The sequence below is a fragment of the Phoxinus phoxinus genome (assembly GCF_949152265.1).
Source record: "Phoxinus phoxinus genome assembly, chromosome: 6".
Taxonomy (NCBI): Eukaryota; Metazoa; Chordata; class Actinopteri; order Cypriniformes; family Leuciscidae; genus Phoxinus; species Phoxinus phoxinus.
Window position 1 is genome coordinate 41588471 of NC_136881.1, and position 27387 is coordinate 41615857.

Here is a 27387-nt window from a genome sequence, read left to right on the forward strand (position 1 = left end):
ACTCTTGCTTAAATGAAACTGATGATTATTGCTCATATATAACATACGTGTCTGTACGTGAGAAATGTTGAGAATAGGGTGATTTACATATACTTGTTTAAGTGATGAATATATTAACACAAGTATTCATTACTTCAATGAGCTCATTGTTTCTGCCTTAAATAATTAGGCTACATTGTTTAATAAATACATATTTAGCTGTGAATATGTATGTATATGTAAACTGTGATTTTGTCTATGTACATTTCTGAAATAGGGCCTACATAACTTATGAATGTGAATTGAATGCTGTATTATAGATATATGTTATGCTGATGTGGGTCAGAATGGCTCCTCCTCTTCCTCTGATCTTCTTTCTGCTCATGATTCACGGTGAGTCTCTTACATTCACATTAGAAACTCTGATGTTTTAAGGCTTCATGAGCGGCTGATCAGCACTTTCTTCTGTCCTGTACTCACATATTTCTCTCGGAAACAGGAAGTCTGTGTTGAACATGTCAAACGCTCGTCCCTTTTAGAAATGTCCAATAGTCTTTTGCTACTTGCTAGTCAGTGTCACATGGTTTAGGGGGAGGGGCTTTCTCAATGTTCAGAGCCTTTGATTGGACAAAAATCACTGTAGCAGCAGATCATGAATATGGGCAGCCAACTTTTGAGAATTATGGACGGGGGATTTGTGGGGTGTAAAAAAAAAAAAAAAAAACTTGCATGACAATAAGTATATTTTGATTGACAAAACATTTGGTAACTAAACAGAATTGTATTATTTAAAAATAACATAATTTTAGAAGTTTAGTGACAACATGTTGAAATGTTTACATTTTTTATTTATTTCACAATTTCAATTCTTTCAATCTCTTTCACAAATTAAATTATTTTGATTTGATTCCGATCTTGATTCAACAGCGATTAATTTGGATAAATATTAGGTAGGCTACAGTATATTCATTTTTCTCAAGGAAAAAACAATCTCACACAACGCTGTAAACATGCAGAGCCCTGTCAGCTATTATTATTAAAGGTTAAAAATAACAACTCTAAATAAACATAATGTTTTATTTAGTTATATGTTTTTATATAATAACATTATGATATTTTAGTGATATAGGTAAAAATATAATAAATATATGCTAATATAGTGCACATATTTAGCAAATGGTTGTATCCAACGTGATATTTGATATAACGTGCTATGGTCATGATGGCTTTCCTGGGGTAAATGTATTGATCGATATTATGTATGAGGTGTTGCACACACAGAAGAGGCTGTGTTTTCTGGTGGCACATATCATTTTTATGTCTGTCACACGCTGTAGGCTACAATCTGAAAACTCAACAAAGCCAACAATAAATTACTTTTTGATTCACAGTGTTGGAATAGCTGTCACCCGCCAGTATATGCAGGTTTAAGTGGTGTTAAAAAACATCTACTCTTAAATGTTGGTTAAATGATTACCAACAATACATAATAATAAAACTTATAAATAACAATATCCGAGTATTTGAATCTATACGACTACAGAGGCATATAGCCTACATTTCAGTAAGTTTTACTGTATATTTCAACATAGCCTACCTATCGTTCATCCGTTCACGTGCCGCTTGAACTGAGGCGCTACAGCGATCTGCCACGTCACACAAGCGCCAAAACTATATTTATTGATTTAATTTCATAATAAAATAGACAGAATATGAGAGCTGATAATTTGTTAATATCAATAGGAACCAGCTCTGTCTCGCCTGTCAGTGTCAGTGTCTTTGCTTCGCGATTTTTTTCTGCGTGAGAAAATGTGTGTGTGGCGTGAGAGTGTGAAGCGTGTCGATTAGAGTCTCAGGCTGAATACGACAGTTCTGCTGTAGCACTAGATCATGATGTTTTGCTCTTGTTCTCGGAAGTGAATGTGTATATGTTAAATTATATTTATTTGGTCATATTCCATGATTCACTGCTCTGAATGTTGATACTAATGGACAAGAGGGAGAGGAGGAAGAGTGTGAGTTAGAGGAGGAAGAGTGTTTATAAGAGGAGGAAGAGTGTGTATAAGAGGAGGAAGAGTGTGTGTTAGAGGAGGAAGAGTGTGTATAAGAGGAGGAAGAGTGTGAGTTAGAGGAGGAAGAGTGTGAGTTAGAGGAGGAAGAGTGTGTGTTAGAGGAGGAAGAGTGTGAGTTAGAGGAGGAAGAGTGTGTGTTAGAGGAGGAAGAGTGTGTGTTAGAGGAGGAAGAGTGTGTGTTAGAGGAGGAAGAGTGTGAGTTAGAGGAGGAAGAGTGTGTGTTAGAGGAGGAAGAGTGTGTGTTAGAGGAGGAAGAGTGTGTGTTAGAGGAGGAAGAGTGTGAGTTAGAGGAGGAAGAGTGTGAGTTAGAGGAGGAAGAGTGTGAGTTAGATGAGGAAGAGTGTGTATAAGAGGAGGAACAGTGTGAGTTAGAGGAGGAAGAGTGTGAGTTAGAGGAGGAAGAGTGTGTGTTAGAGGAGGAAGAGTGTGTGTTAGAGGAGGAAGAGTGTGAGTTAGAGGAGGAAGAGTGTGAGTTAGAGGAGGAAGAGTGTGAGTTAGATGAGGAAGAGTGTGTATAAGAGGAGGAACAGTGTGAGTTAGAGGAGGAAGAGTGTGAGTTAGAGGAGGAAGAGTGTGAGTTAGAGGAGGAAGAGTTTGAGTTAGACGAGGAAGAGTGTGAGTTAGAGGAGGAAGAGTGTGTGTTAGAGGAGGAAGAGTGTGTGTTAGAGGAGGAAGAGTGTGAGTTAGAGGAGGAAGAGTGTGTGTTAGAGGAGGAAGAGTGTGTGTTAGAGGAGGAAGAGTGTGTGTTAGAGGAGGAAGAGTGTGTGTTAGAGGAGGAAGAGTGTGAGTTAGAGGAGGGAGAGTGTGAGTTAGAGGAGGAAGAGTGTGAGTTAGATGAGGAAGAGTGTGTATAAGAGGAGGAACAGTGTGAGTTAGAGGAGGAAGAGTGTGAGTTAGAGGAGGAAGAGTGTGTGTTAGAGGAGGAAGAGTGTGTGTTAGAGGAGGAAGAGTGTGAGTTAGAGGAGGAAGAGTGTGAGTTAGATGAGGAAGAGTGTGTATAAGAGGAGGAACAGTGTGAGTTAGAGGAGGAAGAGTGTGAGTTAGAGGAGGAAGAGTGTGAGTTAGAGGAGGAAGTGTGTGAGTTAGAGGAGGAAGAGTGTGAGTTATATGAGGGAGAATGTGTATAAGAGGAGGAACAGTGTGTATAAGAGGAGGAAGAGTGTGTGTTAGAGGAGGAATAGTGTGTGTTAGAGGAGGAAGAGTGTGTGTTAGAGGAGGAAGAGTGTGAGTTAGAGGAGGAAGAGTGTGAGTTATATGAGGGAGAATGTGTATAAGAGGAGGAACAGTGTGTATAAGAGGAGGAAGAGTGTGTATAAGGAGGAAGAGTGTGTGTTAGAGGAGGAATAGTGTGTGTTAGAGGAGGAAGAGTGTGTATAAGGAGGAAGAGTGTGTTAGAGGAGGAACAGTGTGTGTTAGAGGAGGAATAGTGTGTGTTAGAGGAGGAAGAGTGTGTGTTAGAGGAGGAAGAGTGTGTGTAAGAGGAGGAAGAGTGTGTGTGTTAGAGGAGGAAGAGTGTGTAAGAGGAGGAAGAGTGTGTGTAAGAGGAGGAAGAGTGTGTGTTAGAGGAGGAAGAGTGTGAGTTAGACGAGGAAGAGTGTGAGTTAGAGGAGGAAGAGTGTGTGTTAGAGGAGGAAGAGTGTGTGTTAGAGGAGGAAGAGTGTGAGTTAGAGGAGGAAGAGTGTGTGTTAGAGGAGGAAGAGTGTGAGTTAGAGGAGGAAGAGTGTGTGTTAGAGGAGGAAGAGTGTGAGTTAGAGGAGGAAGAGTGTGTGTTAGAGGAGGAAGAGTGTGTGTTAGAGGAGGAAGAGTGTGAGTTAGAGGAGGAAGAGTGTGTGTTAGAGGAGGAAGAGTGTGAGTTAGACGAGGAAGAGTGTGAGTTAGAGGAGGAAGAGTTTGAGTTAGACGAGGAAGAGTGTGAGTTAGAGGAGGAAGAGTGTGTGTTAGAGGAGGAAGAGTGTGTGTTAGAGGAGGAAGAGTGTGAGTTAGAGGAGGAAGAGTGTGTGTTAGAGGAGGAAGAGTGTGTGTTAGAGGAGGAAGAGTGTGAGTTAGAGGAGGAAGAGTGTGTGTTAGAGGAGGAAGAGTGTGTGTTAGAGGAGGAAGAGTGTGAGTTAGAGGAGGAAGAGTGTGTGTTAGAGGAGGAAGAGTGTGAGTTAGAGGAGGAAGAGTGTGTGTTAGAGGAGGAAGAGTGTGTATAAGAGGAGGAAGAGTGTGTGTTAGAGGAGGAAGAGTGTGTATAAGAGGAGGAAGAGTGTGTGTTAGAGGAGGAAGAGTGTGTGTTAGAGGAGGAAGAGTGTGTGTTAGAGGAGGAAGAGTGTGAGTTAGAGGAAGAAGAGTGTGAGTTAGAGGAGGAAGAGTGTGAGTTAGAGGAGGAAGAGTGTGAGTTAGACGAGGAAGAGTGTGTGTTAGAGGAGGAAGAGTGTATAAGAGGAGTAAGAGTGTGTGTTAGAGGAGGAAGAGTGTGTGTTAGAGGAGGAAGAGTGTGTGTTAGAGGAGGAAGAGTGTGTGTTAGAGGAGGAAGAGTGTGAGTTAGAGGAGGAAGAGTGTGTGTTAGAGGAGGAAGAGTGTGAGTTAGAGGAGGAAGAGTGTGTGTTAGAGGAGGAAGAGTGTGAGTTAGAGGAGGAAGAGTGTGTGTTAGAGGAGGAAGAGTGTGTGTTAGAGGAGGAAGAGTGTGAGTTAGACGAGGAAGAGTGTGTGTTAGAGGAGGAAGAGTGTGAGTTAGACGAGGAAGAGTGTGAGTTAGAGGAGGAAGAGTTTGAGTTAGACGAGGAAGAGTGTGAGTTAGAGGAGGAAGAGTGTGTGTTAGAGGAGGAAGAGTGTGTGTTAGAGGAGGAAGAGTGTGAGTTAGAGGAGGAAGAGTGTGTGTTAGAGGAGGAAGAGTGTGTGTTAGAGGAGGAAGAGTGTGAGTTAGAGGAGGAAGAGTGTGTGTTAGAGGAGGAAGAGTGTGTGTTAGAGGAGGAAGAGTGTGAGTTAGAGGAGGAAGAGTGTGTGTTAGAGGAGGAAGAGTGTGAGTTAGAGGAGGAAGAGTGTGTGTTAGAGGAGGAAGAGTGTGTATAAGAGGAGGAAGAGTGTGTGTTAGAGGAGGAAGAGTGTGTATAAGAGGAGGAAGAGTGTGTGTTAGAGGAGGAAGAGTGTGTGTTAGAGGAGGAAGAGTGTGTGTTAGAGGAGGAAGAGTGTGAGTTAGAGGAAGAAGAGTGTGAGTTGGAGGAGGAAGAGTGTGAGTTAGAGGAGGAAGAGTGTGAGTTAGAGGAGGAAGAGTGTGAGTTATATGAGGGAGAATGTGTATAAGAGGAGGAACAGTGTGTATAAGAGGAGGAAGAGTGTGTATAAGGAGGAAGAGTGTGTGTTAGAGGAGGAACAGTGTGTGTTAGAGGAGGAATAGTGTGTGTTAGAGGAGGAAGAGTGTGTGTAAGAGGAGGAAGAGTGTGTGTGTTAGAGGAGGAAGAGTGTGTAAGAGGAGGAAGAGTGTGTGTAAGAGGAGGAAGAGTGTGTGTTAGAGGAGGAAGAGTGTGAGTTAGACGAGGAAGAGTGTGAGTTAGAGGAGGAAGAGTGTGTGTTAGAGGAGGAAGAGTGTGTGTTAGAGGAGGAAGAGTGTGAGTTAGAGGAGGAAGAGTGTGTGTTAGAGGAGGAAGAGTGTGAGTTAGAGGAGGAAGAGTGTGTGTTAGAGGAGGAAGAGTGTGAGTTAGAGGAGGAAGAGTGTGTGTTAGAGGAGGAAGAGTGTGTGTTAGAGGAGGAAGAGTGTGAGTTAGAGGAGGAAGAGTGTGTGTTAGAGGAGGAAGAGTGTGAGTTAGACGAGGAAGAGTGTGAGTTAGAGGAGGAAGAGTTTGAGTTAGACGAGGAAGAGTGTGAGTTAGAGGAGGAAGAGTGTGTGTTAGAGGAGGAAGAGTGTGTGTTAGAGGAGGAAGAGTGTGAGTTAGAGGAGGAAGAGTGTGTGTTAGAGGAGGAAGAGTGTGTGTTAGAGGAGGAAGAGTGTGAGTTAGAGGAGGAAGAGTGTGTGTTAGAGGAGGAAGAGTGTGTGTTAGAGGAGGAAGAGTGTGAGTTAGAGGAGGAAGAGTGTGTGTTAGAGGAGGAAGAGTGTGAGTTAGAGGAGGAAGAGTGTGTGTTAGAGGAGGAAGAGTGTGTATAAGAGGAGGAAGAGTGTGTGTTAGAGGAGGAAGAGTGTGTATAAGAGGAGGAAGAGTGTGTGTTAGAGGAGGAAGAGTGTGTGTTAGAGGAGGAAGAGTGTGTGTTAGAGGAGGAAGAGTGTGAGTTAGAGGAAGAAGAGTGTGAGTTAGAGGAGGAAGAGTGTGAGTTAGAGGAGGAAGAGTGTGAGTTAGACGAGGAAGAGTGTGTGTTAGAGGAGGAAGAGTGTATAAGAGGAGTAAGAGTGTGTGTTAGAGGAGGAAGAGTGTGTGTTAGAGGAGGAAGAGTGTGTGTTAGAGGAGGAAGAGTGTGTGTTAGAGGAGGAAGAGTGTGAGTTAGAGGAGGAAGAGTGTGTGTTAGAGGAGGAAGAGTGTGAGTTAGAGGAGGAAGAGTGTGTGTTAGAGGAGGAAGAGTGTGAGTTAGAGGAGGAAGAGTGTGTGTTAGAGGAGGAAGAGTGTGTGTTAGAGGAGGAAGAGTGTGAGTTAGAGGAGGAAGAGTGTGTGTTAGAGGAGGAAGAGTGTGAGTTAGAGGAGGAAGAGTGTGTGTTAGAGGAGGAAGAGTGTGAGTTAGAGGAGGAAGAGTGTGTGTTAGAGGAGGAAGAGTGTGAGTTAGAGGAGGAAGAGTGTGTGTTAGAGGAGGAAGAGTGTGAGTTAGACGAGGAAGAGTGTGAGTTAGAGGAGGAAGAGTTTGAGTTAGACGAGGAAGAGTGTGAGTTAGAGGAGGAAGAGTGTGTGTTAGAGGAGGAAGAGTGTGTGTTAGAGGAGGAAGAGTGTGAGTTAGAGGAGGAAGAGTGTGTGTTAGAGGAGGAAGAGTGTGTATAAGAGGAGGAAGAGTGTGTGTTAGAGGAGGAAGAGTGTGTGTTAGAGGAGGAAGAGTGTGTGTTAGAGGAGGAAGAGTGTGAGTTAGAGGAGGAAGAGTGTGTGTTAGAGGAGGAAGAGTGTGAGTTAGAGGAGGAAGAGTGTGTGTTAGAGGAGGAAGAGTGTGTATAAGAGGAGGAAGAGTGTGTGTTAGAGGAGGAAGAGTGTGTATAAGAGGAGGAAGAGTGTGTGTTAGAGGAGGAAGAGTGTGTGTTAGAGGAGGAAGAGTGTGTGTTAGAGGAGGAAGAGTGTGAGTTAGAGGAAGAAGAGTGTGAGTTAGAGGAGGAAGAGTGTGTATAAGAGGAGGAAGAGTGTGAGTTAGACGAGGAAGAGTGTGTGTTAAAGGAGGAAGAGTGTAAGAGGAGTAAGAGTGTGTGTTAGAGGAGGAAGAGTGTGTGTTAGAGGAGGAAGAGTGTGTGTTAGAGGAGGAAGAGTGTGTGTTAGAGGAGGAAGAGTGTGAGTTAGAGGAGGAAGAGTGTGTGTTAGAGGAGGAAGAGTGTGTGTTAGAGGAGGAAGAGTGTGTGTTAGAGGAGGAAGAGTGTGAGTTAGAGGATGAAGAGTGTGTGTTAGAGGAGGAAGAGTGTGTGTTAGAGGAGGAAGAGTGTGTGTTAGAGGAGGAAGAGTGTGTGTTAGCCATATAGCGGTCCGACGGGTCGTCATCGGTACGTCACGCATTATTGCGCAATATCTTCGCGATATACAAAAACGAACAAATTAAAAGCTAAACATGTCTTATATATTTGGAAAGCTTAGACTCTTGTGATTCGAACGATGTAAACCATTTTAATATACACTAAACACAGCAGGTACAATCGGTGTTTTTGTCAGACCACCTACAGCAAAATAAAAAAAATAAAAATGGAAAAAACTCACATATGAAGCATCCTGTTAGTCCACTGAGCCATTACATTCCACCAAAATGGTTTAGTTGCGTTGTAAAGGGTCCATACAATCCAATTCGGCGAAGTATTTAGTCCAAAACACATTTGTATATCAATAAACATCCACGTAATGTATAGTAGCATTTCGAGTTTAGCACACAGAGCTAACACCACTTCGACAAATTCTTTGCTGAAGCTGCCTTGAACATGTTATTATTACAGATATTTTTATGTCAAAATGGCCGCTGACCTCTGCACTTTAGATTGACAGGTCATTTGAGCCAATCCGTGAATTATAGAGGTGTCATGAGGTGTCAATAGGCAAAGGAGTGCCAATGATAGAGAACGTTGCCTCCCCCTCTTTGATTGACAGTAAATCTATCCAATCCCATGGATCCATAAAAATGACTGTATTTTCTGATAGCCAATGAATTTCTCTAAAAAATGACATGACGCTTTACTGGGACGGTTCAATCTGTCTCGCGTGAGGTTCATGCGCAAAGTTACACAGTGACTCGTGCGCCCGTCAGTGTTGCCAGATTGGGCGGGTTCCCGCCCAATTGGGCGGTTTTGAATTTGATTGTGCGGGTAAAAAAGGGTTTGGGCGGGTGGACAAAATTTGGGCTGGTTTGGGGTCAGTTCGGCGGTTTTCAAACATCTACATTTTAAAGTATAATTGGTTAAAAAACTAAACTAAAGTGTGCATGTAGTGCATAAAATCGGTCATCATGACATTACAACACACACACACGCAGCGCAGAGTCAGCTGGCGTTGGTGTTGACGTCACCGGCGAGCACGCACTTTCAGCCAATCAACGAGGGATCAGCAGGAAGACGCGATTTAGCGCGATAACTTGTAGCTGTATATTCAAGTGATCGCTAATGCCAAAGTGACATGCAGTAAATTGCATCTACAGTAAAAATTTAGATAGTGAGCAATAAACGTACACATGTGGGGGTTGATGACTTGATGGTGAATAACTGAGAGGAGAGCACAGTTGAATTACTTGAATTGAAACGGAATATGGGACGACACAGAGTCATTTCCATGGTCATGTCATGTGCACACTAGCCTAACCAGACATCTGCCATTTTTACACCGTCCAGACTGCATGCACTCTTGTCCCTGACAGCTGCTGAAAAAGGTTTGAATCAACGATTAATCAGTTTTGACTGCTAAATTCTGCGTTATGTTTTGCAATGTGTTCTTCCGAGGGCGTAAGTCATTGTTCATTTCTTGATTGCCGTTTTGACAGTGTCCACCTGGACATTTAAAGTCATATTTGCTAATTCTCCTTAATTATTGCCCTGGTTTGATGCGTTTTTCTTGGAAATTTGTTTATTTTTAATTATTATTTAATTTACCATCGTTATTTTGTTTTAAGGAGATACAAATTGTGCTTATCAACCTTGAATGACATGGCCATAAAATTATATCACATTATTTTGGTAGTAAAATTTTGGGCGGTTTTTTCTTGGAGTGGGCGGGTTTTGGTGAGCTGTTGGGCTGGAAATCACCGTCCCAATCTGGCAACACTGGCGCCCGTGCGCAAAAGACCATTGGAGTGAGCGAAAGCGTTTTTGGGTGGTGGAAACGTCTCTCTCGACAAGTAAGTGTTTTTATTATATTATACAGCATATTTTACTGCATATAAGTTACTGAGGTAACGTTATGTGTTTGTTTTGAAGTGTACTTGCCAGCTTGTGTCGTGTCGTGTGTGTGTGTGTGTGTTCGTGTTCGTGTTCATGCACCGTGTAACGTTATGCGTGTGTTCATGTACAGGTGTGTGTGTGTGTGTGTGTGTGTGTGTGTGTGTGTGAGAGAGAGAGAGAGAGAGGGGGTGTGTTCTGTCGTGTGTGTGTGTGTGTGTGTGTGTGTGTGTGTGTGTGTGTGTGTGTGTGTGTGTGTGTGTGTGTGCGCACGCGCTCATGAACTGGTTTATAAGCCTGGTTGTGTACATGTTTCTGCTTATATGCATGTGAATACGGAAACAGTGTAAATGTCTTGTAAATTACTTATTTATTTGTTTTTGTTTTATATCACAGACCATCATCTGAAAATGAATCCGATGAAGTTTGGGAGCCAGTCATTGAACAGGGACATGACAGTATCTCATCAGGAGAGGACCCTGGAATGTGCCCCTGGAAGATAAATATTTTTTTTTCCTGATAAATATAATATGTAAATAGTTGTGTGCATATATACATAAATATATATATATATATTATATTTATTTATTTATATATATAGTGGGAGTTTTTGAATATTAAAGTGTTTTAGTTCAATATAACTTGTTTTGTCTCTTTATTTGTAGAAAGTTTGGTTTCAAGAATTGGAAAAAAAAACACTGTTTATGCTTCAGTTACTATGTGTTAGCAATTATTGACAGTGAATATGGATCAGGAATATAATAGCTCTAAGTGTAACCTTTCATTAGAGGCCAAAATTATGACTGTAGAGTAAAGCATTCATGAATAGCAGCATGTTATGGGTCTATGGCTAAAAAAGGGTCATTTGGAGTCTCCAAGTGGCTTTTTTTGGGGAGCGCCTAGGCATAACCTTAGATAAACATGTGTAAAACACTCATTTTCAAAGGTATTGTTATAAAATTTGAAATTGGGTTTGGTAAGGCTTCATGCTGTGATACCATTGTGTTTTCCAGCTTATACCTCCCAGATATAGCTATCTGCAGGCATCTGTTTACAAAAATAAATGTAGGCGGAAATTTTTCCCCACTTTTTTAGTGTGTTCAAAGTTATATTACTCAATAGCAGTAAGACATACAGTGATTCTGACTGTTTAGGAACAAACCTCAAAGTGTCCCCTTCCAAAAGAGACCAAAAGCATGCATATACTCCAAAGGGTTCAAGAACAGCATGCAATTTAATTTGGGTAGGCCTTTTTTAGGCGTTTTTTTGCAAAATTGCAGGATGTCTAAAAGGTTAGAGGAGGAAGAGTGTGAGTTAGAGGAGGAAGAGTGTATAAGAGGAGTAAGAGTGTGTGTTAGAGGAGGAAGAGTGTGTGTTAGAGGAGGAAGAGTGTGTGTTAGAGGAGGAAGAGTGTGTGTTAGAGGAGGAAGAGTGTGAGTTAGACGAGGAAGAGTGTGAGTTAGAGGAGGAAGAGTGTGTGTTAGAGGAGGAAGAGTGTGAGTTAGAGGAGGAAGAGTGTGTGTTAGAGGAGGAAGAGTGTGTATAAGAGGAGGAAGAGTGTGTGTTAGAGGAGGAAGAGTGTGTGTTAGAGGAGGAAGAGTGTGTGTTAGAGGAGGAAGAGTGTGAGTTAGAGGAGGAAGAGTGTGTGTTAGAGGAGGAAGAGTGTGAGTTAGAGGAGGAAGAGTGTGTGTTAGAGGAGGAAGAGTGTGTATAAGAGGAGGAAGAGTGTGTGTTAGAGGAGGAAGAGTGTGTATAAGAGGAGGAAGAGTGTGTGTTAGAGGAGGAAGAGTGTGTGTTAGAGGAGGAAGAGTGTGTGTTAGAGGAGGAAGAGTGTGAGTTAGAGGAAGAAGAGTGTGAGTTAGAGGAGGAAGAGTGTGTATAAGAGGAGGAAGAGTGTGAGTTAGACGAGGAAGAGTGTGTGTTAGAGGAGGAAGAGTGTATAAGAGGAGTAAGAGTGTGTGTTAGAGGAGGAAGAGTGTGTGTTAGAGGAGGAAGAGTGTGTGTTAGAGGAGGAAGAGTGTGTGTTAGAGGAGGAAGAGTGTGAGTTAGAGGAGGAAGAGTGTGTGTTAGAGGAGGAAGAGTGTGTGTTAGAGGAGGAAGAGTTTGAGTTAGAGGAGGAAGAGTGTGTGTTAGAGGAGGAAGAGTGTGTGTTAGAGGAGGAAGAGTGTGTGTTAGAGGAGGAAGAGGATGAGGAAGAGGAGGAAGAGGATGAGGAAGAGCAGGTGTGTATAGTGTTATCAAGGCTGGATCTGCTTCAGGGTTTTGATATCGAGACTCAACATGAACACGTGATTCTGAATAATAATAAATCTCTCACTGAACTTGATTCTGCAGCTGCACAACTCTTCTGAGTGTGTTTTACAGTAACAGAGTTTTTACTGTAACCTTTTTGTCTTCTGCTGTCGGGTCTGTGTTTTTACAGTATGCAAGTGTTGAATATACAGACATTCGATACTATACAATATTCAGTATAATACTTTACAGTTCTTGCAGTGCATACAGTATTTATTCACCTCACTACTGTCAGTTGACATTACTATACCTTTTTACGTAAATGCAAAATTAGTTTACTTTGTTACAATATATACAATGAAGAATGCTATGCTAATGAGGAACCTTATAACATTGATGTGTGTATGATCTGAAAGCATTGTTTGATTTTGAGCACAGATAAAATGGATTTGATTTTGCAGAAGAGTCCGAGATTCTCTGAACATTTGGTTTTGTTTAAGAGGAGGAAGTGTGTGTTAGAGGAGGTGTAGTGTGTGTTAGAGGAGGAAGAGTGTGTGTAAGAATAGAAATAGTGTGTGTTAGAGGAGGAAGAGTGTGTGTTAGAGGAGGTGTAGTGTGTGTTAGAGAAGGAAGTGTGTGTTAGAGGAGGTGTAGTGTGTGTTAGAGGAGGAAGTGTGTGTTAGAGGAGGAAGTGTGTGAATTAGAGGAGGAAGAGTGTGTGTTAGAGGAGGAAGAGTGTGTGTTAGAGGAGGAAGAGTGTGAATTAGAGGAGGAAGAGTGTGTGTTAGAGGAGGAAGAGTGTGAGTTAGAGGAGGAAGAGTGTGTGTTAGAGGAGGAAGAGTGTGTGTTAGAGGAGGAAGAGTGTGTGTTAGAGGAGGAAGAGTGTGAGTTAGAGGAGGAAGAGTGTGTGTTAGAGGAGGAAGAGTGTGTGTTAGAGGAGGAAGAGTGTGAGTTAGAGGAGGAAGAGTGTGTGTTAGAGGAGGAAGAGTGTGAGTTAGACGAGGAAGAGTGTGAGTTAGAGGAGGAAGAGTGTGAGTTAGACGAGGAAGAGTGTGAGTTAGAGGAGGAAGAGTGTGTGTTAGAGGAGGAAGAGTGTGTGTTAGAGGAGGAAGAGTGTGAGTTAGAGGAGGAAGAGTGTGTGTTAGACGAGGAAGAGTGTGTGTTAGTGGAGGAAGAGTGTGTCAGAGGAGGAAGAGTGTGTCAGAGGAGGAAGAGTGTGAGTTAGAGGAGGAAGAATTTGAGTTAGAGGAGGAAGAGTGTGAGTTAGAGGAGGGAGAGTGTGAGTTAGAGGAGGAAGAGTGTATAAGAGGAGGAAGAGTGTGTGTTAGAGGAGGAAGAGTGTGAGTTAGAGGAGGAAGAGTGTGAGTTAGAGGAGGAAGAGTGTGTGTTAGAGGAGGAAGAGTGTGTGTTAGAGGAGGAAGTGTGTGAGTTAGAGGAGGAAGAGTGTGAGTTAGAGGAGGGAGAGTGTGAGTTAGAGGAGGAAGAGTGTATAAGAGGAGGAAGAGTGTGTGTTAGAGGAGGAAGAGTGTGTGTTAGAGGAGGAAGTGTGTGAGTTAGAGGAGGAAGAGTGTGAGTTAGAGGAGGGAGAGTGTGAGTTAGAGGAGGAAGAGTGTATAAGAGGAGGAAGAGTGTGTGTTAGAGGAGGAAGAGTGTGAGTTAGAGGAGGAAGAGTGTGTGTTAGAGGAGGAAGAGTGTGTGTTAGAGGAGGAAGAGTGTGTGTTAGAGGAGGAAGAGTGTGTGTTAGAGGAGGAAGAGGATGAGGAAGAGGATGAGGAAGAGCAGGTGTGTATAGTGTTGTCAAGGCTGGATCTGCTTTAGGGTTTTGATATCGAGACTCAACATGAACACGTGATTCTGAATAATAATAAATCTCTCACTGAACTTGATTCTGCAGCTGCACAACTCTTCTGAGTGTGTTTTACAGTAACAGAGTTTTTACTGTAACCTTTTTGTCTTCTGCTGTCGGGTCTGTGTTTTTACAGTATGCAAGTGTTGAATATACAGACATTCGATACTATACAATATTCAGTATAATACTTTACAGTTCTTGCAGTGCATGCAGTATTTATTCACCTCACTACTGTCAGTTGACATTACTATACCTTTTTACGTAAATGCAAAATTAGTTTACTTTGTTACAATATATACAATGAAGAATGCTATGCTAATGAGGAACCTTATAACATTGATGTGTGTATGATCTGAAAGCATTGTTTGATTTTGAGCACAGATAAAATGGATTTGATTTTGCAGAAGAGTCCGAGATTCTCTGAACATTTGGTTTTGTTTAAGAGGAGGAAGTGTGTGTTAGAGGAGGTGTAGTGTGTGTTAGAGGAGGAAGAGTGTGTGTAAGAATAGAAATAGTGTGTGTTAGAGGAGGAAGAGTGTGTGTTAGAGGAGGTGTAGTGTGTGTGTTAGAGAAGGAAGTGTGTGTTAGAGGAGGTGTAGTGTGTGTTAGAGGAGGAAGTGTGTGTTAGAGAAGGAAGTGTGTGTTAGAGGAGGAAGAGTGTGTGTTAGAGGAGGAAGAGTGTGTGTTAGAGGAGGAAGAGTGTGTGTTAGACGAGGAAGAGTGTGTGTTAGTGGAGGAAGAGTGTGTCAGAGGAGGAAGAGTGTGTCAGAGGAGGAAGAGTGTGAGTTAGAGGAGGAAGAATTTGAGTTAGAGGAGGAAGAGTGTGAGTTACAGGAGGGAGTGTGTGAGTTAGAGGAGGAAGAGTGTATAAGAGGAGGAAGAGTGTGTGTTAGAGGAGGAAGAGTGTGAGTTAGAGGAGGAAGAGTGTGAGTTAGAGGAGGAAGAGTGTGTGTTAGAGGAGGAAGAGTGTGTGTTAGAGGAGGAAGTGTGTGAGTTAGAGGAGGAAGAGTGTGAGTTAGAGGAGGGAGAGTGTGAGTTAGAGGAGGAAGAGTGTATAAGAGGAGGAAGAGTGTGTGTTAGAGGAGGAAGAGTGTGTGTTAGAGGAGGAAGTGTGTGAGTTAGAGGAGGAAGAGTGTGAGTTAGAGGAGGGAGAGTGTGAGTTAGAGGAGGAAGAGTGTATAAGAGGAGGAAGAGGATGAGGAAGAGTGTGTGTTAGAGGAGGAAGAGTGTATAAGAGGAGGAAGAGGATGAAGAAGAGTGTGAGTTAGAGGAGGAAGAGTGTGAGTTAGAGGAGGAAGAGTGTGAGTTAGAGGAGGAAGAGTGTGAGTTAGAGGAGGAGGAGTGTGTGTTAGAGGAGGAAGAGTGTATAAGAGGAGGAAGAGGATGAGGAAGAGTGTGAGTTAGAGGAGGAAGAGTGTGAGTTAGAGGAGGAAGAGTGTTTATAAGAGGAGGAAGAGTGTGAGTTAGAGGAGGAAGAGTGTTTATAAGAGGAGGAACAGTGTGAGTTAGAGGAGGAAGAGTGTGAGTTAGAGGAGGAAGAGTGTGTGTTAGAGGAGGAAGAGTGTGTGTTAGAGGAGGAAGAGTGTGAGTTAGAGGAGGAAGAGTGTGTGTTAGAGGAGGAAGAGTGTGATTTAGAGGAGGAAGAGTGTGTGTTAGAGGAGGAAGAGTGTGTGTTAGAGGAGGAAGAGTGTGAGTTAGAGGAGGAAGAGTGTGAGTTAGAGGAGGAAGAGTTTGAGTTAGATGAGGAAGAGTGTGTATAAGAGGAGGAACAGTGTGAGTTAGAGGAGGAAGAGTGTGAGTTAGAGGAGGAAGAGTGTGTGTTAGAGGAGGAAGAGTGTGTGTTAGAGGAGGAAGAGTGTGAGTTAGAGGAGGAAGAGTGTGAGTTAGATGAGGAAGAGTGTGTATAAGAGGAGGAACAGTGTGAGTTAGAGGAGGAAGAGTGTGAGTTAGAGGAGGAAGAGTGTGAGTTATATGAGGGAGAATGTGTATAAGAGGAGGAACAGTGTGTATAAGAGGAGGAAGAGTGTGTATAAGGAGGAAGAGTGTGAGTAAGAGGAGGAAGAGTGTGAGTTTGAGGAGGAAGAGTGTTTGTTAGATGAGAAAGAGTGTGTGTTAGAGGAGGAAGAGTGTGTGTTAGACGAGGAAGTGTGTGTTAGAGCAGGAAGAGTGTATAAGAGGAGGAAGAGGATGAGGAAGAGGAGGAAGAGTGTATAATAGGAGGAAGAGTGTATAAGAGGAGGAAGAGGATGAGGAAGAGGAGGAAGAGTGTATAAGAGGAGGAAGAGTGTGAGTTAGAGGAGGAAGAGTGTGAGTTATAGGAGGAAGAGTGTGTGTTAGAGGAGGAAGAGGATGAGGAAGAGTGTGAGTTAGAGGAGGAAGAGTGTGTATAAGAGGAAGAGTGTGTGTTAGAGGAGGAAGAGTGTGAGTTAGATGAGGAAGAGTGTGTATTAAAGGAGGAAGAGTGTATAAGAGGAGGTAGAGGATGAGGAAGAGGAGGAAGAGTGTGTATAAGAGGAGGAATAGTGTATAAGAGGAAGAGTGTGTATAAGAGGAGGAAGGGTGTATAAGAGGTGGTGAACAAGGAGGAAGAGTGTGTGTTAGAGGAGGAAGAGTGTGTGTTAGAGGAGGAAGAGTGTGTGTTAGAGGAGTAAGAGTGTGTGTTAGAGGAGGAAGAGTGTGAGTTAGAGGAGGAAGAGTGTGTGTTAGAGGAGGAAGAGTGTGAGTTAGAGGAGGAAGAGTGTGTGTTAGAGGAGGAAGAGTGTGTGTTAGAGGAGGAAGAGTGTATTAGAGGAAGAGTGTGTGTTAGAGGAGGAAGAGTGTATTAGAGGAAGAGTGTGTGTTAGAGGAGGAAGAGTGTATTAGAGGAAGAGTGTGTGTTAGAGGAGGAAGAGTGTATTAGAGGAAGAGTGTGTGTTAGAGGAGGAAGAGTGTGTGTCAGAGGAGGAAGAGTGTATAAGAGGAGGAAGAGGATGAGGAAGAGTGTGTGTTAGACTTGGAAGAGTGTGAGTTAGAGGAGGAAGAATGTGAGTTAGAGGAGGAAGAGTGTGAGTTAGAGGAGGGAGAGTGTGAGTTAGAGGAGGAAGAGTGTATAAGAGGAGGAAGAGGATGAGGAAGAGTGTGTGTTAGACGAGGAAGTGTGTGAGTTAGAGGAGGAAGAGTGTGAGTTAGAGGAGGGAGAGTGTGAGTTAGAGGAGGAAGAGTGTATAAGAGGAGGAAGAGGATGGGGAAGAGTGTGTGTTAGACGAGGAAGAGTGTGAGTTAGAGAAGGAAGAGTGTATAAGAGGAGGAAGAGGATGATAAAGAGTGTGTGTTAGACGAGGAAGAGTGTGAGTTAGAGGAGGAAGAGTGTGAGTTAGAGGAGGAAGAGTGTGAGTTAGAGGAGGAAGAGTGTGAGTTAGAGGAGGAAGAGTGTGTGTTAGAGGAGGAAGAGTGTATAAGAGGAGGAAGAGGATGAGGAAGAGTGTGTGTTAGACGAGGAAGAGTGTGAGTTAGAGGAGGAAGAGTGTGAGTTAGAGGAAGAGTGTGAGTTAGAGGAGGGAGAGTGTGAGTTAGAGGAGGAAGAGTGTATAAGAGGAGGAAGAGTGTGTGTTAGACGAGGAAGAGTGTGAGTTAGAGGAGGAAGAGTGTGTGTTAGACGAGGAAGAGTGTGAGTTAGAGGAGTAAGAGTGTGTGTTAGAGGAGGAAGAGTGTGAGTTAGAGGAGGAAGAGTGTGTGTTAGATGAGGAAGGGTGTGAGTTAGAGGAGGAAGAGTGTGAGTTAGAGGAGGAAGAGTGTGTATTAGAGGAGGAAGAGTGTGAGTTAGAGGAGGAAGAGTGTGAGTTAGAGGAGGAAGAGTGTGTGTTAGAGGAGGAAGAGTGTGAGTTAGAGGAGGAAGAGTGTGATTTAGAGGAGGAAGAGTGTGTATAAGAGGAAGAGTGTGTACAAGAGGAGGAAGAGTGTGAGTTATATGAGGAACAGTGTGTATAAGAGGAAGAGTGTGAGTAAGAGGAGGAAGAGTGTGAGTTAGAGGAGGAAGAGTGTGATTTAGAGGAGGAAGAGTGTGTATAAGAGGAAGAGTGTGTACAAGAGGAGGAAGAGTGTGAGTTATATGAGGAACAGTGTGTATAAGAGGAAGAGTGTGAGTAAGAGGAGGAAGAGTGTGAGTTAGAGGAGGAAGAGTGTGATTTAGAGGAGGAAGAGTGTGTATAAGAGGAAGAGTGTGTACAAGAGGAGGAAGAGTGTGAGTTATATGAGGAACAGTGTGTATAAGAGGAAGGGTGTGAGTTAGAGGAGGAAGAGTGTGAGTTAGAGGAGGAAGAGTGTGATTTAGAGGAGGAAGAGTGTGTATAAGAGGAAGAGTGTGTACAAGAGGAGGAAGAGTGTGAGTTATATGAGGAACAGTGTGTATAAGAGGAAGAGTGTGAGTAAGAGGAGGAAGAGTGTGAGTTAGAGGAGGAAGAGTGTGAGTTAGAGGAGGAAGAGTGTGTGTTAGAGGAGGAAGAGGGTGTGTTAGAGGAGGAAGAGGGTGTGTTAGAGGAGGAAGAGGGTGTGTTAGAGGAGGAAGAGTGTGTGTTAGAGGAGGAAGAGGGTGTGTTAGAGGAGGAAGAGTGTGAGTTTGAGGAGGAAGAGTGTTTGTTAGATGAGGAAGAGTGTGTGTTAGAGGAGGACGAGTGTGTGTTAGACGAGGAAGTGTGTGTTAGAGCAAGAAGAGTGTATAAGAGGAGGAAGAGGATGAGGAAGAGGAGGAAGAGTGTATAATAGGAGGAAGAGTGTATAAGAGGAGGAAGAGGATGAGGAAGAGGAGGAAGAGTGTATAAGAGGAGGAAGAGTGTGAGTTAGAGGAGGAAGAGTGTGAGTTATAGGAGGAAGAGTGTGTGTTAGAGGAGGAAGAGGATGAGGAAGAGTGTGAGTTAGAGGAGGAAGAGTGTGTATAAGAGGAAGAGTGTGTGTTAGAGGAGGAAGAGTGTGAGTTAGATGAGGAAGAGTGTGTATTAAAGGAGGAAGAGTGTATAAGAGGAGGTAGAGGATGAGGAAGAGGAGGAAGAGTGTGAGTTAGAGGAGGAAGAGTGTGTATAAGAGGAGGAAAAGTGTATAAGAGGAAGAGGGTGTATAAGAGGTGGTGAACAAGGAGGAAGAGTGTGTGTTAGAGGAGGAAGAGTGTGTGTTAGAGGAGGAAGAGTGTGTGTTAGAGGAGGAAGAGTGTGTGTTAGAGGAGGAAGAGTGTGAGTTAGAGGAGGAAGAGTGTGTGTTAGAGGAGGAAGAGTGTGAGTTAGAGGAGGAAGAGTGTGTGTTAGAGGAGGAAGAGTGTGTGTTAGAGGAGGAAGAGTGTATTAGAGGAAGAGTGTGTGTTAGAGGAGGAAGAGTGTATTAGAGGAAGAGTGTGTGTTAGAGGAGGAAGAGTGTATTAGAGGAAGAGTGTGTGTTAGAGGAGGAAGAGTGTGTGTTAGAGGAGGAAGAGTGTATAAGAGGAGGAAGAGGATGAGGAAGAGTGTGTGTTAGAGGAGGAAGAGTGTGTGTTAGAGGAGGAAGAGTGTGTGTTAGAGGAGAAAGAGGATGAGGAAGATGATGAAGAGGATGAGGAAGAGCAGGTGTGTATAGTGTTTTCAAGGCTGGATCTGCTTCAGGGTTTTGATATCGAGACTCAACATGAACACGTGATTCTGAATAATAATAAATCTCTCACTGAACTTGATTCTGCAGCTGCACAACTCTTCTGAGTGTGTTTTACAGTAACATGCTTTTCATTCAGAGTTTTTACTGTAACCTTTTTGTCTTCTGCTGTCGGGTCTGTGTTTTTACAGTATCAAGTGTTGAATATACAGACACTCGATACTATACAATATTCAGTATAATACTATACAGTTCTTGCAGTGCATACAGTATTTATTCACCTCACTACTGTCAGTTAAAATGACTACTTTTTTATGTAATTGCAAAATGAGTTTACTTTGTTACAATATATACAATGAAGAATGCTATGCTAATGAGGAAGCTTTTAACATTGATATGTATGATCTGAAAGCATTGTTTGATTTTGAGCACAGATAAAATGGATTTGTTTTTGCAGAAGAGTCCGAGATTCTCTGAACATTTGGTTTTGTTTAAGGTTTTAAGAAAAAAAGTTTGGTTATTTAAGAAAGTGAGTGATGGTTTCAAGAAATGTGTTTTAGCAATTCAGAAAAACTGTAATTGTGCAGCTTGTCGTCTTTGTCTGATCTCTTGGTTCTCTCTTCACTTCTGTCTTTAAGTAATTCACACTGAGATCATTTATTCACATTTAGCACTCCATAGATTCTGAGAAGATGAGCTCATATTTTCTGTAATTAGTCGCTGTTTTTTTTATGTTTTCATGGACCAATATAACTGATACTTATTATTTTTTTGCATCATATCTGGAGCAGAGAGAGCAACGTGTTAAAATAAACACCGAACTCTCAATACCACTACAATCCACAATGGGTGTCCCACAGGGCTCCATTTTGGGGCCTCTGCTCTTTAGTTTATATACAAACGACTTACCAACATGCTGTCAGTCAGCCAACTGTTAAACATATGCTGACGATACAGTAATTTATGCATCAGCTAGGACACCAATTGCAGTAGCAGAGACCCTGACCGAGGAAATGGAGGATATATCAAAGTGGCTTAAAGATAACCATCTGACGCTTAACGTCAAAAAAACTGTATCTATGTGCTTCTCTATAAGAGGCAAAGCTAAGTGTATCAAAAAAGATCAAGAAGCCATAGAGGAAGTTGAGGAATTCAAATATTTAGGTATTATTCTGGATTCCCAATGTATGATCTGAAAGCATTGTTTGATTTTGCAGAAGAGTCTGAGATTCTCTGAACATTTGGTTTTGTGTTTAAGGTTTTAAGAAAGTAAGTGATGGTTTCAAGAAATGTGTTTTAGCAATTCAGAAAAACTGTAATTGTGCAGCTTGTTGTCTTTGTCTGCACTGTTAGCCCTTACTGTAGAAAAAGACCCAATTATTACAATATCATACCATTTTCCATTAAAACAGTAATATACAGGAATATACCTACAGGAATATACTGTGACACTCAGAGGCTGTGTTCCCAATCACACTCTATACCCTCATTCCCTATTCCCTACATTAGTTCACTAATATAGTCCACTTGAATGAAAAGAAGTGAGTGAATTGAGACACTGATGAACACCTGATAAGCAGAATCACTGAAGGACAGAGAAACAAGAACAGAAAAAAGAGAAACATAAGAACTACGACTGACTTCTAGCCACACTGAGTGTGAAACCAGTTTAACATTATTTCTTCCATACATGTACAAAAGTTATTGTTGAGAATGAACAGGGATTTAGTTAATAATAAAGTTTGTTGTCACCATGATGGAGATCAGTATTTGCTTTAGTTGGTCTCTTGTACCTTGACTGGAAAACTTCTATCAATCATATCTCTTTGGCTGCTTTAACAGTGAGTTTATAAAGCACATTTGTTACTGCAATAAAAAGTCAAGAGGATGTTGATCAGGATTTTGTGGTTTTGTGATGTCCCAATCATCCATGAGTGAGTTTCTGCTCTTTTTTTGTGTGTAAGCTATGAATTTATGGAGCTATGAATATCATATATCTGATAGTCTACAACATGAAATTCAGCAATATTTCTGTAATCAGCTCTTCTGAAGAATATTGAAATCATATAGTGCATTAAAATTGTATTAACTACTGCTTGACTTAGGCACACACAGACATCAACAATCAGCGTATGAATCTCAACAATGGTGACGATCAAAAGTTTCATGTCGCAATGCATGCTGGGTTCCAGGATAGTATAAAACTCCCAGCATGCACTGCTGCATGAATAATAATAATAATAAAACATATTCCCACCATTGTTGAGATGCATGTTCTGATTTGTGATATCTCTGTGTTTCAAAAAGACAATGTAGCTCTGTTATTTTTGGTTATGCATGTGTTAAAAATAAAATTAGTAATTGTTGTGGTTTCACAGTGGTGGTAATAAAACACTTTTGATTGAGAATTCAACTCTGAAGGGATGAGAATTAACTTCTTAGTGAATGGACAGGCTATATTATTTTGTTATCGTACTGAATATAACCACAATCATTCACAAACTGTGTGTGTGTGTGTACAAGTGTGACTTGTTAAAATGCAGCTTAAGCAGCAAGTGAAGATCTTATGTTGTAGCATCAGCAACCCAACTAAAGCAAACACTGATCTCTATATTGGTAACTTCATATCAAACATTTTCAATTAAACATCTCAATAACAACTTCAGTAGATGTATGACAGAAATAAAGTCATACTGGTTAAAAATATAAGTGTAATAATGTGTAATTGCTGGAAGTCAGTTGTAGTTCTTGTGTTTCTCTATTTTCTGTTCTTGTGTTCCTCTCTCCTTCAGTGATTCTGCTTGTTAACAGCAGGTGTTCATCACTAATGCTCAACAATCACTTATATATTCCCTTCATTATCTTATCAATGTTACTTTTTACTCTTTGTAGTGTGGATTTTCCTGTGGGGTTGAAAGGGTTAACAGTGTAAGATAAAAAGACACACCCACGAATAGTATTTTAACAGTAATAAACTGTAAGTTATAAAACAGGTTTATACTGGCAACACTGTTGCCAGTTGTTAACTGTAAAATGTATTTTTTTGGGTCACCGTTGTGCTGAAAAGTAGAGCCTGTGCTTCAGTCCAGCAGAAGATCTATTAATATTGATGAAACGCTGCATGTTGCTTTATTTAACAGGCGGTGATTGTGTAGTTGCTGGTCCAGTGGAAATCTTTTTATGTACTTTTTTAGTGGTTTCTAATGAAAGTTCTTAACTCTTTTCTCACATTATTAATGCATTACACATTTTAGTTAATACATTTAAATGACAGTTGGTCAATTTAAGGCAGTCGGTTTCTGCAAGTGAAATTAGTTTTAACTCAAGTTTTAATTTAGTGCATTTTACAGTAACAAACTGTATATTACAGTAAAGAACTGTACAATTAACAGTAAATTACTGGCAACAGTGTTGCCAGTATTTTACTGTAAAAAAAACCGGTAAGGTCTAACAGGTTGATCTCTTGGTTCTCTCTTCACTTCTGTCTTAAAGTAATTCACACTGAGATCATTTATTCACATTTATCACTCCATAGATTCTGAGAAGATGAGCTCATATTTCCTGTAATGAGTCGATGTTTTTAAATAGCAATAAAATATTGTCATGTTTTCATGGCGCAATATAACTGATAAAACAACATTTACAGTTTGATGAATTCTGTGTTTCAGGGGTTTCTGGTGATGATTGGGGTGTGAGTTACAGTTCTTCACACATCTGTGCACTAAACGACTCAACAGTGATAATGAACTGCACTTATACATACCCTACTGGACATCAGATCATGAAAGTGTTCTGGACCAACGAGTCTATAAAGGGTGAAGAGCCTCCAGATCTGTCTAATGACCCTGAATACAGTCAGAGGCTTCAGTATCTGGGAGATAAACAGCAGAACTGCACCGTCAGACTGAGTCATGTGACACTGAAGGATTCACACATGTACTATTTCAGATTCATCACTGATAAACCTGATAAGAAATGGATTGGTAAATCAGGAGTGACTCTTAATGTCACAGGTGAGTTTGATGAGGTTTATCTCTTCTTCTGTGCATTATGTTGAATAATAATGAGTGTGTGCCAGCAGCACTAGATATAATGTGTGTGTTGTGTTCAGATCTTCAGGTGGAGTCTCCTGAGAGAGTGACAGAGGGAGATTCAGTCACTCTGACATGTAAAAGCAGCTGCGCTCTGACTGACAGAGCAACATTCATCTGGTACAGAAACTCACTGAAGATATTAACTGAGAGTAACTTCAGTAACAAACTCTCCCTCAATCCAGTCAGAAGAGAGGATTCAGGCAGATATAGCTGTGCTGTAGACGGACACACTCACATCTCTCCTGAGGTTCAGCTCAATGTCATGTGTGAGTACAGATCGACTTTTTCTCTTTAACTTCTGGCTACAGCTTGTGTGGTCCGGGTCATTGTATTCAACACAAGTCCCCAAAAATCACACTATGACAATAATGTACAAATAATTAACTTTTAATATCAATACTTTTCACATATTACAAAGAAAAAATATCTGCATTTATTATGTTTAACCACTAATTATTATTAACTATTTTTGAGACTGCACCTCGCCGACACCCGTGGGACACTTATTATACATTTATAACAATAATATCTTAGTCTAAATCTAAAGTAATCTTGACAAACTATATAGCATTTGAAAGCATTCAGACTGTAGTTTTCATATTTGGCGACTGATTTTCAAAAGATGTGTTGCCAAACTATAACACACGCTCTGATTATTTCCGTATGTTTCTATATGTGTTTTAGAGATTGAATAAAAATCAAATATTCACATTATTTTATATTATAAAGTATGGAAATATGGTTAAGATCACTTAATCCATATATGGAAGTCGAAGAGTCCTTATATGGTCACCAGAGTCTGGATGTCATCTAGTGGAAAAGTTTGGTACTGCGCTCAAAAATTCGTACTAATTTAAAACAAAATTATCAATCTAAAATTTATCACAGAATTTGTTCGGATATTTAGCTTTGATATTTTTAAGTTTTAGTTGGAAACTAAACTTAAACTTCTATCACGGTTTTGTAAACTTTTACAATGTTTTTTTTTTTTTTTTTTTTACAATAATCTGTGAAGTGTTCCCTTTAAGTTTAGAGACGTGCTCCAGGAAAAAGTTCACATAAAGTGTTTTCTTTATTTTTCTAAAGCACAATGTTTTGCTTCGATTGTAAGCGGACACCAGTGGGGATTTCTTTAACACTAGAACTACCGGAATTCCATAACTACTAGAACGACCATAGCGGTCATTCTGACAGTTCATCGTTCATATGGCCGTACTGAACGTCATTTTCGTCATGTCATATCTACATTTGAACCTTCTCTTTAAGTTTTCCAATGAAGCTTTTAGTTCCTGTCGTCATGTTATGATATCATCGCCCTTAAAACAAGCACAAAAGAAAGATCGGTGTGAGCTCCCAGTCAACACTTTGATCTCACAGTGATCTCTCCATATGATCACAATGTGAGGTCACAGTGAGTTAAAAGTGTAACCGCACTGTGCACTCACTGTGTGCTCATATTACGGTCACAATATGAGCTCATCCCAGCTAAAAATGTTATTGGACGTGGACTCCAACATCACTCAGATGTCAAATTTTGGTTGAAAATTAAAATTGGGTTGACGTCTAAACATTTTTCTGATGTCAGGATCCAACTTTATTAAACAACTCCACAAATAGCATTACTATAGCTTCACTTATTACAAAAAAAAAAAAAAAAATTGTAAGCCACCATTATGGAGATCAGTGTTTGCTTTAGTTGGGCTCTTGACCCTTATATTATTAACTTCAGATTTTGCTTGTCTGCTGTTACTGATTAATAACAGTCAGACGGACAAAGGGAAATTCTGATCTGATGGTGTTTTGGCATAATCATATTGTGATCTGAAATGATCAAAACATAATTAAATAGTTTGGTTTAATTTGTTAATACAGCAGCTCTATGTTTCTAAATCATATGATTTTCAGTAGTTTTAATATAATCCAATTAAAGTTGATCAAAAACACAGACATCAATAATCAGCCTGTGAATCTCAACAATGGTGACAAGAATAAAGCATGTTGCAGTGGCTGCCACCAATCAACTCATTAATGGCTCCCATCATGCATTGCAGAATTAATAAATTATGATCTGATTTGTCGAAGTAATTTCCTTTTCCTAATTGAATATTTTTCTCATCACCATTGTTGAGATGCATAGACTGAATCTTCATGTCTGTGTGTGCCTAAAAGGAAGTTTTTTTGTAGATATTTATTTAGAATCACAATTATGCTGAAATAAACAACTTAAATCTAAATCAGAAATAATTATGATTGTCATAACATAACCAAAAGATCACTTTTATTCTTTGTTCATCTTTCTGTTATAATAACAGCAGGCACACAACATTTCAAGTAATCAATATAAGGGTGAAGAGCCCAACTAAAGCAAACACTGATCTCCATAATGGTGACTTAAAATTTGTGATTTTCTCCTTCAGTGATTCTGCTTGTTATCATCAGGTGTTCATCACTAATACTCAATCATCACTCAATTATTAACTTAATTATCTCATTAACTTTAACAGTCTTGAGTGTTCATTAAACACTCATATTTTAACACTTTACACTCTTGAGTGTAGACTCATATAAACTCCCAAGAGTGTTAATTTAACACTGGAGTTTTTGCTGTGTATATACTTCACATTTTCTCTTTCTTTAACAAACACAACAGCCAGAGAAAAATTAACATCAAATATTCAAGGCCAAAGAGCCCAACTAAAGCAAACACTGACCTCCATAATGGTGACCAAACCAAACAACTACTTTCAGACCAACTTCGACATCTAAACCTCTTTTAAGAGGATCAGTCCTGTGTCTGCTGGGAAACTTCCCGCTAAACCCTTATAATAATGTTAGGGGATAATGTTCTATCAATGTAATCACTAAACATTTTTAAAATGTTTTTAGAGACTGTTATCCTACTTTTTAGGAGAACATTCTGGTAACAAAAATAAAATTAGCTACAGAAACCATAACATAATATAATGCTCTCAAAACATTCATAGAACAATAACATTTCTAGCTGGGATGAGCTCATATTGCGGCCATGAGCACACAGTGAGTGCGCTGTGAGGTTACACTTTTAGCTCACTGTGAACTCACATTGCTCACGTTGTGACCACATGATGAGATCACTGTGAGATCACCGTGTTGACTGGGCTGTGAGGAAAGTTTTGCGTCAAACTGATTGTTTTCACCGCACTCACCACGTGAATAGACATGCAAAAAAGTTAGGAAACGTCAAAGCTTCATACCGTTTAGTACAGCCCTGTTTGTAAATAAGTTCAATAATCAATACAAAATCTAAAAATATATGGATCTACAATGTTACGATAGGTAATAATAAAGATCAGGACACAACATTTAAATTCAAATTCAAAAGAATGTGAAAATGTATTTTCCAATTGATAAATATTTTGTATTTTCTTTGTACAATAAAAACAAATCTTATGATACAATAACTTATAACATATATACAATAACAAAAACACTATATATTTGAATACATTGTATTGTATTGTATTGTATTGTATTGTATTGTATCGTAGTAGCTACACACACAAACAGTCTAAGAAAAACATGAGCATTAGCTAAACAAGAAAACGAACTGCTTTAGACCAATTCGTTTCAGAGAACAAAAAATATGAACGAACAAAATCAGGTTAACACGTTTTCCTCAAGTGGGCTCATCTGACCGGTGCAAACACCCCGCATCATTCACTGACGCTTACGCACAGTCCACACAGGTAAACACCGCCTTTCGTGTGCAGCTCACACACACTTTGTGACATTTGGCACATGTCTCCTTGGTTTTATTTCAGTTTGCAGTTCCTCCTTACTTGGCACTGCCTTCTTCTCTCCATCTGCGTCTGCTCCGGGTCCTGCTCTCGCACCACCGGTCGTGTGGCTTTGGATTTCATGTGGTCGGAGCGAGTTCGCTCGCCAGTCGCGTGATGAAGCTCCTCCGCGAAACTTGCTCACTTGTGCACTTCTTGTACAATATAATATATTGAGCAATATAATATGCTATGTAACAGGGACACTCATTACCAATGGCGGGAAATGTAGCGGACTTATGCTAATGCGTGC

The 27387-nt window shown here is 40.8% G+C and overlaps 1 protein-coding gene across 1 annotated transcript; it reads left to right on the forward strand.

Moving 5' to 3' along the window:
* Positions 1–304: 304 nt before the first annotated feature.
* Positions 305–27252, forward strand: LOC307000559 (uncharacterized protein; the record flags this gene model as incomplete). Its single annotated transcript, XM_079616202.1, has 4 exons — positions 305–372; positions 22894–23238; positions 23337–23583; positions 27120–27252. The coding sequence occupies exons 1-4, from the start codon at positions 309–311 to the stop codon at positions 27250–27252; spliced, it is 789 nt and encodes a 262-aa protein (XP_079472328.1). The 5' UTR covers positions 305–308.
* Between the last annotated feature and the right edge of the window lie 135 nt (positions 27253–27387).